General features: G+C 41.0%; 1 protein-coding gene and 1 long non-coding RNA gene across 8 annotated transcripts in view; one reads left to right on the top strand and one right to left on the bottom strand.

The window, feature by feature from the left end:
• The window catches only part of LOC138854423 (uncharacterized), a 147,889-nt gene extending 138,983 nt beyond the window's left edge, over positions 1–8,906 (bottom strand). The window contains exon 1 of the long non-coding RNA XR_011393630.1: positions 8,225–8,906. This is a non-coding gene — a long non-coding RNA (uncharacterized lncRNA). The remainder of the gene's footprint in view (positions 1–8,224) is intronic.
• The window catches only part of LOC128697976 (centromere protein F), a 266,000-nt gene that overhangs the window by 153,901 nt on the left and 96,265 nt on the right, over positions 1–15,834 (top strand). For 5 of the 7 annotated variants that reach the window (XR_011393629.1, XM_070097610.1, XM_070097611.1 and 2 more), the window contains one exon: positions 4,383–4,625. The exons of the other annotated variants lie outside the window; for them this stretch is intronic. Coding sequence is in view for 4 of the 5 variants with exons in the window: in XM_070097610.1 (XP_069953711.1) it covers positions 4,383–4,625 (243 nt within the window). In the remaining variant the exon portion in view is untranslated. The remainder of the gene's footprint in view (positions 1–4,382; positions 4,626–15,834) is intronic. 7 annotated transcript variants of the gene reach the window in all.

Here is a 15,834-nt window from a genome sequence, read left to right on the forward strand (position 1 = left end):
ACAGTTTTTAAACTGCAACATTAACACCCCTCCTTCAGAGTGCAGGCGCTGTACTTCCCATCTCCAGGACTCAAGTCCGGCCTGCCGGTTTCCCTGAACCCCTTCATAAATGTTACTTTGCTCACACTCCAACAGCACGTCAAGTATTAAAAACCATTTGTCTCCATTCACTCCTATCAAACACGCTCACGCATGCCTGCTGGAAGTCCAAGCCCCTCACACACAAAACCTCCTTTACCCCCTCCCTCCAACCTTTCCTAGGCTGACCCCTACCCCGCCTTCCTTCCACTACAGACTGATACACTCTTGAAGTCATTCTGTTTCGCTCCATTCTCTCTACATGTCCGAACCACCTCAACAACCCTTCCTCAGCCCTCTGGACAACAGTTTTGGTAATCCCGCACCTCCTCCTAACTTCCAAATTACGAATTCTCTGCATTATATTCACACCACACATTGCCCTCAGACATGACATCTCCACTGCCTCCAGCCTTCTCCTTGCTGCAACATTCATCACCCATGCTTCACACCCATATAAGAGCGTTGGTAAAACTATACTCTCATACATTCCCCTCTTTGCCTCCAAGGACAAAGTTCTTTGTCCCCACAGACTCCTAAGTGCACCACTCACCCTTTTCCCCTCATCAATTCTATGATTCACCTCATCTTTCATAGGCCCATCCGCTGACACGTCCACTCCCAAATATCTGAATACATTCACCTCCTCCATACCCTCTCCCTCCAATCTGATATCCAATCTTTCATCACCTAATCTTTTTGTTATCCTCATAACCTTACTCTTTCCTGGATTCACTTTTAATTTTCTTCTTTTGCATACCCTACCAAATTCATCCACCAATCTCTGCAACTTCTCTTCAGAATCTCCAAAGAGCACAGTGTCATCAGCAAAGAGCAACTGTGACAACTCCCACTTTATGTGTGATTCTTTATCTTTTAACTCCACACCTCTTGCCAAGACCTTCACATTTACTTCTCTTACAACCCCATCTATAAATATATTAAACAACCACGGTGACATCACACATCCTTGTCTAAGGCCTACTTTTACTGGGAAATAATTTCCCTCTTTCCTACATACTCTAACTTGAGCCTCACTATCCACGTAAAAACTCTTCACTGCTTTCAGTAACCTACCTCCTACACCATACACCTGCAACATTTGCCACATTGCCCCCCTATCCACCCTGTCATACGCCTTTTCCAAATCCATAAATGCCACAAAGACCTCTTTAGCCTTATCTAAATACTGTTCACTTATGTGTTTCACTGTAAACACCTGGTCCACACACCCCCTACCTTTCTTTAGCTAAAGCCTCCTTGTTCATCTGCTATCCTATTCTCCGTCTTACTCTTAATTCTTTCAATGATAACTCTACCATACACTTTACCAGGTACACTCTAAAAACTTATCCCCCTATAATTTTTGCACTTTTTTTTGTCCCCTTTGCCTTTATACAAAGGAACTATGCATGCTCTCTGCCAATCCCTAGGTACCTTACCCTCTTCCATACATTTATTAAATAATAGCACCAACCACTCCAAAACTATATCCCCACCTGCTTTTAACATTTCTATCTATCCCATCAATCCCAGCTGCCTTACCCCCTTTCATTTTACCTACTGCCTCACAAACTTCCCCCACACTCACAACTGGCTCTTCCTCACTCCTACAAGATGTTATTCCTCCTTGCCCTATACACGAAATCACAGCTTCCCTATCTTCATCAACATTTAACAATTCCTCAAAATATTCCCTCCATCTTCCCAATACCTCTAACTCTCCATTTAATAACTCTCCTCTCCTATTTTTAACTGACAAATCCATTTGTTCTCTAGGCTTCCTTAACTTGTTAATCTCACTCCAAAAATTTTTCTTATTTTCAACAAAATTTGTTGATAACATCTCACCCACTCTCTCATTTGCTCTCTTTTTACATTGCTTCACCACTCTCTTAACCTCTCTCTTTTTCTCCATATACTCTTCCCTCCTTGCATCACTTCTACTTTGTAAAAACTTCTCATATGCTAACTTTTTCTCCCTTCTACTCTCTTCACATTATCATTCCACCAATCGCTCCTCTTCCCTTCTGCACCCACCTTCCTGTAACCACAAACTTCTGCTGAACACTCCAACACTACATTTTTAAACCTACCACATACCTCTTCGACCCCATTGCCTATGCTCTCATTAGCCCATCTATCCACCAATAGCTGTTTATATCTTACCATAACTGCCTCCTCTTTTAGTTTATAAACCTTCACCTCTCTCTTCCCTGATGCTTCTATTCTCCTTGTATCCCATCTGCCTTTTACTCTCAGTGTAGCTACAACTAAAAAGTGATCTGATATATCTGTGGCCCCTCTATAAACATGTACATCCTGAAGTCTACTCAACAGTCTTTTATCTACCAATACATAATCCAACAAACTACTGTCATTTTGCCCTACATCATATCTTGTATACTTATTTATCCTCTTTTTCTTAAAATATGTATTACCTATAACTAAACCCCTTTCTATACAAAGTTCAATCATAGGGCTCCCATTATCATTTACACCTGGCACCCCAAACTTACCTACCACACCCTCTCTAAAAGTTTCTCCTACTTTAGCATTCAGGTCCCCTACCACAATTACTCTCTCACTTGGTTCAAAGGCTCCTATACATTCACTTAACATCTCCCAAAATCTCTCTCTCTCCTCTACATTCCTCTCTTCTCCAGGTGCATACATGCTTATTATGACCCACTTTTTGCACCCAACCTTTACTTTAATCCTCATAATTCTTGAATTTACACATTCATATTCTCTTTTCTCCTTCCATAACTGATCCTTCAACATTACTGCTACCCCTTCCTTTGCTCTGAGTCTCTCAGATACTCCAGATTTAATCCCATTTATTTCCCCCCACCGAAACACCCCTACCCCCTTCAGCTTTGTTTCGCTTAGGGCCAGGACATCCAACTTCTTTTCATTCATAACATCAGCAATCATCTGTTTCTTGTCATCCGCACTACATCCACGCACATTCAAGCATCCCAGTTTTATAAAGTTTTTCTTCTTCTCTTTTTTAGTAAATGTCTACAGGAGAAGGGGTTACTAGCCCATTGGTCCCGGCATTTTAGTCGCTTCATACGACACGCATGGCTTATGGAGGAAAGATTCTTTTCCACTTCCCCATGGACAATAGAAGAAATAAAGAAGAACAAGAGCTATTTAGAAAAAGGAGAAAAACCTAGATATTTTTTTTTTTTTTCAGCAAGTCGGCCGTCTCCCACCGAGGCAGGGTGACCCAAAAAAGAAAGAAAATCCCCAAAAAGAAAATACTTTCATCATCATTCAACACTTTCACCACACTCGCACATTATCACTGTTTTTGCAGAGGTGCTCAGAATACAACAGTCTAGAAGCATACACATATAAAGATACACAACATATCCCTCCAAACTGCCAATATCCCAAACCCCTCCTTTAAAGTGCAGGCATTGTACTTCCCATTTCCAGGACTCAAGTCCGACTATATGAAAATAACCGGTTTCCCTGAATCCCTTCACTAAATATTACCCTGCTCACACTCCAACAGATCGTCAGGTCCCAAGTACCATTCGTCTCCATTCACTCCTATCTAACACGCTCACGCACGCTTGCTGGAAGTCCAATCCCCTTACCCACAAAACCTCCTTTACCCCCTCTCTCCAACCCTTTCGAGGACGACCCCTAGATGTATGTATATATATATATATGCATGTGCGTGTCTGTGAAGTGTGACCAAAGTGTAAGTAGGAGTAGCAAGATGTCCCTGTTATCTAGCGTGTTTATGAGACAGAAAAAGAAATCAGCTCTTGATGTAAGGAATTAGGCTTGTCTTCACCTTCCTTGGATTGAATGAGATTGCCTCTATTTCCCATGTGCTGTACGAACTCCGTAGGAGTATACCTAGAAGTGTTTCGGGGGTGAATGCCCCAGCAGCCCAGTCCATGACCAGGCCTAACATTCATTTGTACCCATAAGCTACAAATTAGGGATAAGACTAGATGAAGAAAAGACATTTTCAGAACACACTTTTATCGGGACTTATATTTGTTATGCCTAGATCTTCATTGAATAATACTAATGTTGGTAGTATATCATGTAGATCCACGAGAATAGATTACATTGTGATTCACCATAGGTCATAAGTCATGAGTGGGCTCAATAGCGACAGAATGGATTACACTGCAATCTAGTTTCATCTCGTCTGTGGATTAGTTGTGAATTGTTTCATCCATGATAATGTGGCTTTTCTTCTTAATTTCCTTACATTTTCTTTATCTTTGTATGTACAGCACTTCTTTCTGTTTTAGTTTTAACATATATTTCAGATTTATAATGAGCAAACTAATCTCCAAGAGCTTTTGAGAATAACAGAAGACAGAGCAAAAACAAATGAAACAGAGCGTAGGAAGTACGAACAAAATTTTTTGGAGATGACAGAGGTGCTTAATGCTAGGATCACCACATTAACAGATACTGTTACCAGTTTTAATAATAAGTTTAAGGAGCAGCATGACAGTTTCAGTGCCCTCAGGAAGAATTTTAGTTATTTAGAAGAGACCTTAGATGAGGTGAGTGTAATATTTGCAGCTGTTTAATCCATAATTTAGAGAGGAAGCTTTAGACAGTGTGTCAGCAAAAGATGAGGTGAACCATTGAATAAATAGTGGGAATGGTAGGTAGTGTGTTAAGACATGAATGGAAAGAAAGATGTTTTCTCTTCAGGCTAAAAAGGGAGATTTACTGCACTAAAGTGGCATCACTACTTATTTAAGGGGTATTAGGCATGGACTTGAGGAGAAAAAGTTGAAAAAGAGAGAAGTTAAGAGAGTGGTGAAGCAATGTAAAAAGAGAGCAAATGAGAGAGTGGGTGAGATGTTATCAACAAATTTTGTTGAAAATAAGAAAAAGTTTTGGAGTGAGATTAACAAGTTAAGAAAGCCTAGAGAACAAATGGATTTGTCAGTTAAAAATAGGAGAGGAGAGTTATTAAATGGAGAGGTAGAGGTATTGGGAAGATGGAAGGAATATTTTGAGGAATTGTTAAATGTTGATGAAGATAGGGAAGCTGTGATTTCGTGTATAGGGCAAGGAGGAATAACATCTTGTAGGAGTGAGGAAGAGCCAGTTGTGAGTGTGGGGGAAGTTCGTGAGGCAGTAGGTAAAATGAAAGGGGGTAAGGCAGCCGGGATTGATGGGATAAAGATAGAAATGTTAAAAGCAGGTGGGGATATAGTTTTGGAGTGGTTGGTGCAATTATTTAATAAATGTATGGAAGAGGGTAAGGTACCTAGGGATTGGCAGAGAGCATGCATAGTTCCTTTGTATAAAGGCAAAGGGGATAAAAGAGAGTGCAAAAAATTATAGGGGGATAAGTCTGTTGAGTGTACCTGGTAAAGTGTATGGTAGAGTTATAATTGAAAGAATTAAGAGTAAGACGGAGAATAGGATAGCAGATGAACAAGGAGGCTTTAGGAAAGGTAGGGGGTGTGTGGACCAGGTGTTTACAGTGAAACATATAAGTGAACAGTATTTAGATAAGGCTAAAGAGGTCTTTGTGGCATTTATGGATTTGGAAAAGGCGTATGACAGGGTGGATAGGGGGGCAATGTGGCAGATGTTGCAAGTGTATGGTGTAGGAGGTAGGTTACTGAAAGCAGTGAAGAGTTTTTACGAGGATAGTGAGGCTCAAGTTAGAGTATGTAGGAAAGAGGGAAATTTGTTCCCAGTAAAAGTAGGCCTTAGACAAGGATGTGTGATGTCACCGTGGTTGTTTAATATATTTATAGATGGGGTTGTAAGAGAAGTAAATGCGAGGGTCTTGGCAAGAGGCGTGGAGTTAAAAGATAAAGAATCACACACAAAGTGGGAGTTGTCACAGCTGCTCTTTGCCGATGACACTGTGCTCTTGGGAGATTCTGAAGAGAAGTTGCAGAGATTGGTGGATGAATTTGGTAGGGTGTGCAAAAGAAGAAAATTAAAGGTGAATACAGGAAAGAGTAAGGTTATGAGGATAACAAAAAGATTAGGTGATGAAAGATTGAATATCAGATTGGAGGGAGAGAGTATGGAGGAGGTGAACGTATTCAGATATTTGGGAGTGGACGTGTCAGCGGATGGGTCTATGAAAGATGAGGTGAATCATAGAATTGATGAGGGAAAAAGAGTGAGTGGTTCACTTAGGAGTCTGTGGAGACAAAGAACTTTGTCCTTGGAGGCAAAGAGGGGAATGTATGAGAGTATAGTTTTACCAACGCTCTTATATGGGTGTGAAGCGTGGGTGATGAATGTTGCAGCGAGGAGAAGGCTGGAGGCAGTGGAGATGTCATGTCTGAGGGCAATGTGTGGTGTGAATATAATGCAGAGAATTCGTAGTTTGGAAGTTAGGAGGAGGTGCGGGATTACCAAAACTGTTGTCCAGAGGGCTGAGGAAGGGTTGTTGAGGTGGTTCGGACATGTAGAGAGAATGGAGCGAAACAGAATGACTTCAAGAGTGTATCAGTCTGTAGTGGAAGGAAGGCGGGGTAGGGGTCGGCCTAGGAAGGGTTGGAGGGAGGGGGTAAAGGAGGTTTTGTGTGCGAGGGGCTTGGACTTCCAGCAGGCATGCGTGAGCGTGTTTGATAGGAGTGAATGGAGACAAATGGTTTTTAATACTTGACGTGCTGTTGGAGTGTGAGCAAAGTAACATTTATGAAGGGATTCAGGGAAACCGGCAGGCCGGACTTGAGTCCTGGAGATGGGAAGTACAGTGCCTGCACTCTGAAGGAGGGGTGTTAATGTTGCAGTTTAAAAACTGTAGTGTAAAGCACCCTTCTGGCAAGACAGTGATGGAGTGAATGATGGTGAAAGTTTTTCTTTTTCGGGCCACCCTGCCTTGGTGGGAATCGGCCGGTGTGATAATAAAAAAAAAAATAATAAAAATTGAGGAGAAGGTTGGAGGCAGTTGAAATCTCATGGCTGAAAGTGCTGTGCGGTGTAAATATCGGGCAGAGAATTTGGAACAAAGAAATTAAAAGATGATGTAGGGTTACCAAAGGCATAATTCTTGGGGTGAAGAAGGTTTGTAGATGGTTTGTGGGCATTTAGAGGAAATGGAACAGAGTAGGATAACCAAGAGGGGGTATAAATCTAGGGTGGAAGGAAGGAATGGTAGGGATTGTCCCAGGAAGGTTTGGAGGTAGTTATGGGTGTTAGGGGTTTGTGTATCCATCAGGCTTGTGTAAGCTTGTTACGTTGGAATGAGTAGAGACAAGTGCAGTTGGAGTTTGGCAAGATAAAATTAACCCGTAAACGGTCCAAACATATATACGTTCTTACCGCTAGTGCCCCAAACGTATATCAACGTTTTATTTTTCCTGCCTTCAAATATGGCACGGTTGGCTTAAGATGCCTTGTCAACATAGAATGGGTCATAACACTCAGTGTGCACTGTATTAAAGAAAAATCTGGGACCACTTAGTACTTTGTGGGAGCACCAGTTCAAATGAGTGCCAGCTAGAGCAAACAGCTTGGCAAACACCTGGGATTCACTGATTTCATGTAGTATTAACTCTCCCATTTTAAGAGGAAAGTGATGTTGACCCCGAGTTTAATGGCTTTGAGGTGGATGTGGTCATAAGTGGTCGAGGAAATTTTAAAAAAACTTGATTATAACCCATATGCAACATTTGTGCAACACCCTTTCAGAATGTCTTTATAACCTATGCCCTAAGTAAAGAGAAACAATTCTGGAACGTAATACACCTACCATCCGACTTACGACCTGCTCGACTTACGACCACTCGACTTACGACCACTCGACTTACGACCGTGTTTTTTTTTTTGCCAAATTTCTGGGAAATAAACAACTATTTGTGTTGTACACAGTGTTTATCCTAAACCTTATAGTATAAAATACAGTACTAACAGCATAAAAAGTAAAGTAAAACATGAAATACCAAATAAAAACAATAAAATAAAGTCATTACAAAAATGTGATGTTGATATTCAGTAGTAAAGTTCAACTTACGTTCATTTTGACTTCCGACCGGTTTCTTGGAACCGAACACGGTCGTAAGTCGGATGGAAGGTGTACCGTTTGTTTGTCTGTGTCTGTCTTTTTATGTCTCTGTCTGTCTGTGTGTCTGTCTCACAGGTACACATAAATACAAGTATACATAGTGTAAATTACCTAGGATAACTCCAAAAATCCAGACAAAGTGCTATACTCTGCTTGAAGATGTGAGTAAACGTGATGATGCAGTCTTGTGGCTTTCTCTGACACAGAGAGCTACAGATAGACAGGGAGCTTGACACAGACAGACAGACATGTTTGTGTACCAGCGAAAACAAAGCCAGGGCCGATGCTCATCAAATGTCACCTCTAATCTTATCAAGTCTTATCACCTCACCCTCAGTTGTTTTTTTTTATACAAGTTGGCCGTCTCCCACTGAGGCAGGGTGACCCAAAAAGAAAGAAAAAATTCCCAAAAAGAAAATACTTTAATTATCGTTCAACACTTTCACCTCACTCACACATAATCACTGTTTTTGCAGAGGTGCTCGGAATACAACAGTTTAGAAGCATATATGTATAAAGATACACAACACATCTCTCCAAACTTCCAGTATCCCAAACCCCTCCTTTAAAGTGCAAGCATTGTACTTCCCATTTCCAGGACTCAAGTCCGGCTATATAAAAATAATCGGTTTCCCTGAATCCCTTCACTATATATTACCCTGCTCACACTCCAACAGCTCGTCAGGTCTCAAATACCATTCGTCTCCATTCACTCCTATCTAACACGCTCACACACGCTTGCTGGAAGTCCAAGCCCCTCACCCACAAAACCTCTTTAACCCCCCTCCCACGAACCATCAGGTATGCTCGTCAAATGTCAGCTCTTATCTAATGTTATCTCATCTTATCACGTCACTGTCAGGGGTGGACTGAGGCTTGTTTTTCATGCTTCAAGGGAACTTATTATTATGTATTCTTCTTCTTCTTCTTCTTCTTCTTCTTCTTCTTCTTCTTCTTCTTCTTCTTCTTCTTCTTCTTCTTCTTCTTCTTCTTCTTCTTCTTCTTCTTCTTCTTCTTCTTCTTCTTCTTCTTCTTCTTCTTCTTCTTCTTCTTCTTCTTCTTCTTCTTCTTCTTATAATAATTTTTTTTTCCCAAGAAGTCGGCCATCTCCCACCGAGGCAGGGTGATTCAAAAAAGAAAGAAAATCCCCAAAAAGAAAATGATTTCATCATCATTCAACACTTTCACCACACTCACACATTATCATTGTTTTTGCAGAGGTGCTCAGAATACAACAGTTTAGAAGCATATACATATAAAGATACACAACATATCCCTCCAAACTGCCAATATCCCAAACCCCTCCTTTAAAATTCAGGCATTGTACTTCCCATTTCCAGGACTCAAGTCCGACTATATGAAAATAACCGGTTTCCCTGAATCCCTTCACTAAATATTACCCTGCTCACACTCCAACAGATCGTCATGTCCCAAGTATCATTCGTCTCCATTCACTCCTATCTAACACGCTCACGCACGCTTGCTGGAAGTCCAAGCCCCTCGCCCACAAAACCTCCTTTACCCCCTCTCTCCAACCCTTTCGAGGACGACCCCTACCCCTCCTTCCTTCCCCTATAGATTTATATACTTTCCATGTCATTCTACTTTGATCCATTCTCTCTAAATGACCAAACCACCTCAACAACCCCTCTTCTGCCCTCTGACTAATGCTTTTATTAACTCCACGCCTTCTCCTAATTTCCACACTCCGAATTTTCTGCATAATATTTACACCACACATTGCCCTTAGACAGGACATCTCCACTGCCTCCAACCGTCTCCTCACTGCTGCATTTACCACCCAAGCTTCACATCCATATAAGAGTGTTGGTACCACTATACTTTCATACATTCCCTTCTTTGCCTCCATAGATAGCGTTTTTTGACTCCACATATACCTCAACGCACCACTCAGCTTTTTTCCCTCATCAATTCTATGATTAACCTCATCCTTCATAAATCCATCCGCCGACACGTCAACTCCCAAATATCTGAAAACATTCACTTCTTCCATACTCCTCCTCCCCAATTTGATATCCAATTTTTCTTTATCTAAATCATTTGATACCCTCATCACCTTACTCTTTTCTATGTTCACTTTCAACTTTCTAACTTTACACACATTCCCAAACTCATCCACTTACCTTTGCAATTTTTCTTTAGAATCTCCCATAAGCACAGTATCATCAGCAAAAAGTAACTGTGTCAATTCCCGTTTTGAATTTGATTCCCCATAATTTAATCCCACCCCTCTCCCGAACACCCTAGCATTTACTTCTTTTACTACCCTATCTATAAATATATTAAACAACCATGGTGACATTACACATCCCTGTCTAAGACCTACTTTTACCGGGAAGTATTCTCCCTCTCTTCTACACACCCTAACCTGAGCCTCACTATCCTCATAAATACTCTTAAAAGCATTTAGTAACTTACCACCTATTCCATATACTTGCAATATCTGCCACATTGCTCCTCTATCAACTCTATCATATGCCTTTTCTAAATCCATAAATGCAATAAAAACTTGCCTACCTTTATCTAAATACTGTTCTCATATATGCTTCAATGTAAACACTTGATCTACACATCCCCTACCCACTCTGAAGCCTCCTTGCTCATCCACAATCCTACATTCTGTCTTACCTCTAATTCTTTCAATTATAACCCTACTGTAGTAGTAGGTTGGTAGACAGCAACCACCCAGGGAAGTACTACCGTCCTGCCAGATGACTGTGAAACAAAAACCTGTAACTGTTTTGCATGATGGTAGGATTGCTGGTTTCTTTTTCTGTCTCATAAACACGCTAAGATAACAGGGATATCTTGCTACTCCTACTTACACTTTGGTCACACTTCACAGACACGCACATGCATATATATATATACATACATCTAGGTTTTCTCCTTTTTCTAAATAGCTCTTGTTCTTTTTTATTTCTTCTATTGTCCATGGGGAAGTGGAAAAGAATCTTTCCTCCGTAAGCCATGCGTGTCGTATGAGGCGACTAAAATGCCGGGAGCAATGGGCTAGTAACCCCTTCTCCTGTATACAATTACTAAAAAAGAGAAGAAGAAAAACTTTATAAAACTGGGTTGCTTAAATGTGCGTGGATGTAGTGCGGATGACAAGAAACAGATGATTGCTGATGTTATGAATGAAAAGAAGTTGGATGTCCTGGCCCTAAGCGAAACAAAGCTGAAGGGGGTAGGAGAGTTTCAGTGGGGGGAAATAAATGGGATTAAATCTGGAGTATCTGAGAGAGTTAGAGCAAAGGAAGGGGTAGCAGTAATGTTAAATGATCAGTTATGGAAGGAGAAAAGAGAATATGAATGTGTAAATTCAAGAATTATGTGGATTAAAGTAAAGGTTGGATGCGAGAAGTGGGTCATAATAAGCGTGTATGCACCTGGAGAAGAGAGGAATGCAGAGGAGAGAGAGAGATTTTGGGAGATGTTAAGTGAATGTATAGGAGCCTTTGAACCAAGTGAGAGAGTAATTGTGGTAGGGGACTTGAATGCTAAAGTAGGAGAAACTTTTAGAGAGGGTGTGGTAGGTAAGTTTGGGGTGCCAGGTGTAAATGATAATGGGAGCCCTTTGATTGAACTTTGTATAGAAAGGGGTTTAGTTATAGGTAATACATATTTTAAGAAAAAGAGGATAAATAAGTATACACGATATGATGTAGGGCGAAACGACAGTAGTTTGTTGGATTATGTATTGGTAGATAAAAGACTGTTGAGTAGACTTCAGGATGTACATGTTTATAGAGGGGCCACAGATATATCAGATCACTTTCTAGTTGTAGCTACACTGAGAGTAAAAGGTAGATGGGATACAAGGAGAATAGAAGCATCAGGGAAGAGAGAGGTGAAGGTTTATAAACTAAAAGAGGAGGCAGTTAGGGTAAGATATAAACAGCTATTGGAGGATAGATGGGCTAATGAGAGCATAGGCAATGGGGTCGAAGAGGTATGGGGTAGGTTTAAAAATGTAGTGTTAGAGTGTTCAGCAGAAGTTTGTGGTTACAGGAAAGTGGGTGCAGGAGGGAAGAGGAGCGATTGGTGGAATGATGATGTAAAGAGAGTAGTAAGGGAGAAAAAGTTAGCATATGAGAAGTTTTTACAAAGTAGAAGTGATGCAAGGAGGGAAGAGTATATGGAGAAAAAGAGAGAAGTTAAGAGAGTGGTGAAGCAGTGTAAAAAGAGAGCAAATGAGAGAGTGGGTGAGATGTTATCAACAAATTTTGTTGAAAATAGGAAAAAGTTTTGGAGTGAGATTAACAAGTTAAGAAAGCCTAGAGAACAAATGGATTTGTCAGTTAAAAATAGGAGAGGAGAGTTATTAAATGGAGAGTTAGAGGTATTGGGAAGATGGAAGGAATATTTTGAGGAATTGTTAAATGTTGATGAAGATAGGGAAGCTGTGATTTCGTGTATAGGGCAAGGAGGAATAACATCTTGTAGGAGTGAGGAAGAGCCAGTTGTGAGTGTGGGGGAAGTTCGTGAGGCAGTAGGTAAAATGAAAGGGGGTAAGGCAGCCGGGATTGATGGGATAAAGATAGAAATGTTAAAAGCAGGTGGGGATATAGTTTTGGAGTGGTTGGTGCAATTATTTAATAAATGTATGGAAGAGGGTAAGGTACCTAGGGATTGGCAGAGAGCATGCATAGTTCCTTTGTATAAAGGCAAAGGGGATAAAAGAGAGTGCAAAAACTATAGGGGGATAAGTCTGTTGAGTGTACCTGGTAAAGTGTATGGTAGAGTTATAATTGAAAGAATTAAGAGTAAGACGGAGAATAGGATAGCAGATGAACAAGGAGGCTTTAGGAAAGGTAGGGGGTGTGTGGACCAGGTGTTTACAGTGAAACATATAAGTGAACAGTATTTAGATAAGGCTAAAGAGGTCTTTGTGGCATTTATGGATTTGGAAAAGGCGTATGACAGGGTGGATAGGGGGGCAATGTGGCAGATGTTGCAAGTGTATGGTGTAGGAGGTAGGTTACTGAAAGCAGTGAAGAGTTTTTACGAGGATAGTGAGGCTCAAGTTAGAGTATGTAGGAAAGAGGGAAATTTTTTCCCAGTAAAAGTAGGCCTTAGACAAGGATGTGTGATGTCACCGTGGTTGTTTAATATATTTATAGATGGGGTTGTAAGAGAAGTAAATGCGAGGGTCTTGGCAAGAGGCGTGGAGTTAAAAGATAAAGAATCACACACAAAGTGGGAGTTGTCACAGCTGCTCTTTGCTGATGACACTGTGCTCTTGGGAGATTCTGAAGAGAAGTTGCAGATTGGTGGATGAATTTGGTAGGGTGTGCAAAAGAAGAAAATTAAAGGTGAATACAGGAAAGAGTAAGGTTATGAGGATAACAAAAAGATTAGGTGATGAAAGATTGAATATCAGATTGGAAGGAGAGAGTATGGAGGAGGTGAACGTATTCAGATATTTGGGAGTGGACGTGTCAGCGGATGGGTCTATGAAAGATGAGGTGAATCATAGAATTGATGAGGGAAAAAGAGTGAGTGGTGCACTTAGGAGTCTGTGGAGACAAAGAACTTTGTCCTTGGAGGCAAAGAGGGGAATGTATGAGAGTATAGTTTTACCAACGCTCTTATATGGGTGTGAAGCGTGGGTGATGAATGTTGCAGCGAGGAGAAGGCTGGAGGCAGTGGAGATGTCATGTCTGAGGGCAATGTGTGGTGTGAATATAATGCAGAGAATTCGTAGTTTGGAAGTTAGGAGGAGGTGCGGGATTACCAAAACTGTTGTCCAGAGGGCTGAGGAAGGGTTGTTGAGGTGGTTCGGACATGTAGAGAGAATGGAGCGAAACAGAATGACTTCAAGAGTGTATCAGTCTGTAGTGGAAGGAAGGCGGGGTAGGGGTCGGCCTAGGAAGGGTTGGAGGGAGGGGGTAAAGGAGGTTTTGTGTGCGAGGGGCTTGGACTTCCAGCAGGCATGCGTGAGCGTGTTTGATAGGAGTGAATGGAGACAAATGGTTTTTAATACTTGACGTGCTGTTGGAGTGTGAGCAAAGTAACATTTATGAAGGGATTCAGGGAAACCGGCAGGCCGGACTTGAGTCCTGGAGATGGGAAGTACAGTGCCTGCACTCTGAAGGAGGGGTGTTAATGTTGCAGTTTAAAAACTGTAGTGTAAAGCACCCTTCTGGCAAGACAGTGATGGAGTGAATGATGGTGAAAGTTTTTCTTTTTCGGGCCACCCTGCCTTGATGGGAATCGGCCGGTGTGATAATAAAAAAAAATAAATAAGTATACTTTTCCTGGTATACTCAGTAAACTTATTCCTCTATAATTTTTACAATCTCTTTTGTCCCCTTTCTCTTTATATTAAGGGATTATACATGCTCTCCGCCAATCCCTTGGTACCTTCCCCTCTTTCATACATTTATTAAACAAAAGTACCAACCACTCCAACACTACATCCCCCCCCCATGCTTTTAACATTTCTGTCTTGATTCCATCAGTTCCAGCTGCTTTACCCCCTTTCATTCTACGTAATGCCTCACGTACCTCCCCCACACTTACATTCTTCTCTTCTTCACTCCTTAAAGATGGTATACCTCCCTGGCCAGTGCATGAAATTACCGCCTCCCTTTCTTCTTCAACATTTAAAAGTTCCTCAAAATATTCTTGCCATCTACCTAATACCTCCCTCTCCCCATCTACTAACTTCCCTACTCTGTTTTTAACTGACAGATCCATACTTTCCCTACGCTTTGTTAACTTGTTTAACTCACTCCAAAATTTTTTCTTATTTTCATTAAAATTTCTTGACAGTGCCTCTCCCACTCTATCATCTCCTCTCCTTTTGCACTCTCTCACCACTCTCTTCACCTTTCTTTTACTCTCCATGTACTCTGCTCTTCTTATAACACTTCTGCTTTGTAAAAACCTCTCATAAGCTACCTTTTTGTCTTTTATCACACCCTTTTCTTCATCATTCCACCAATCACTCCTCTTTCCTCCTGCCCCCACCCTCCTATAACCACAAGCTTATGCCCCACATTCTAATACTGCATTTTTAAAACTATTCCAACCCTCTTCAACCCCCCCACTACTCATCTTTGCACTAGCCCACCTTTCTGCCAATAGGCACTTATATCTCACCCGAACTTCGTCCTCCCTTAGTTTATACACTTTCACCTCCCTCTTACTTGTTGTTGCCACCTTCCTCTTTTCCCATCTACCTCTTACTCTAACTGTAGCTACAATTAAATAATGATCCGATATATCAGTTGCCCCTCTATAAACATGTACATCCTGGAGCCTACCCATCAACCTTTTATCCACCAATACATAATCTAACAAACTACTTTCATTACGTGCTACATCATACCTTGTATATTTATTTATCCTCTTTTTCATAAAATATGTATTACTTATTACCAAATTTCTTTCTACACATAGCTCAATTAAAGGCTCCCCATTTACATTTACCCCTGGCACCCCAAATTTTGCTTCTACTCCCTCCATAACATTTTTACCCACTTTAGCATTGAAATCCCCAACCACCATTACTCTCACACTTGATTCAAAACTCCCCATGCATTCACTCAACATTTCCCAAAATCTCTCTCTCTCCTCTACACTTCTCTCTTCTGCAGGTGCATACACGCTGACTATAACCCACTTTTCACATCCAATCTTTATTTTACTCCACTTAATCCTTGAATTAATACATTTGTAGTCCCTCTTTT

This window comes from Cherax quadricarinatus, chromosome 58, assembly GCF_038502225.1.
Source record: "Cherax quadricarinatus isolate ZL_2023a chromosome 58, ASM3850222v1, whole genome shotgun sequence".
In the NCBI taxonomy this organism is placed as follows: Eukaryota; Metazoa; Arthropoda; class Malacostraca; order Decapoda; family Parastacidae; genus Cherax; species Cherax quadricarinatus.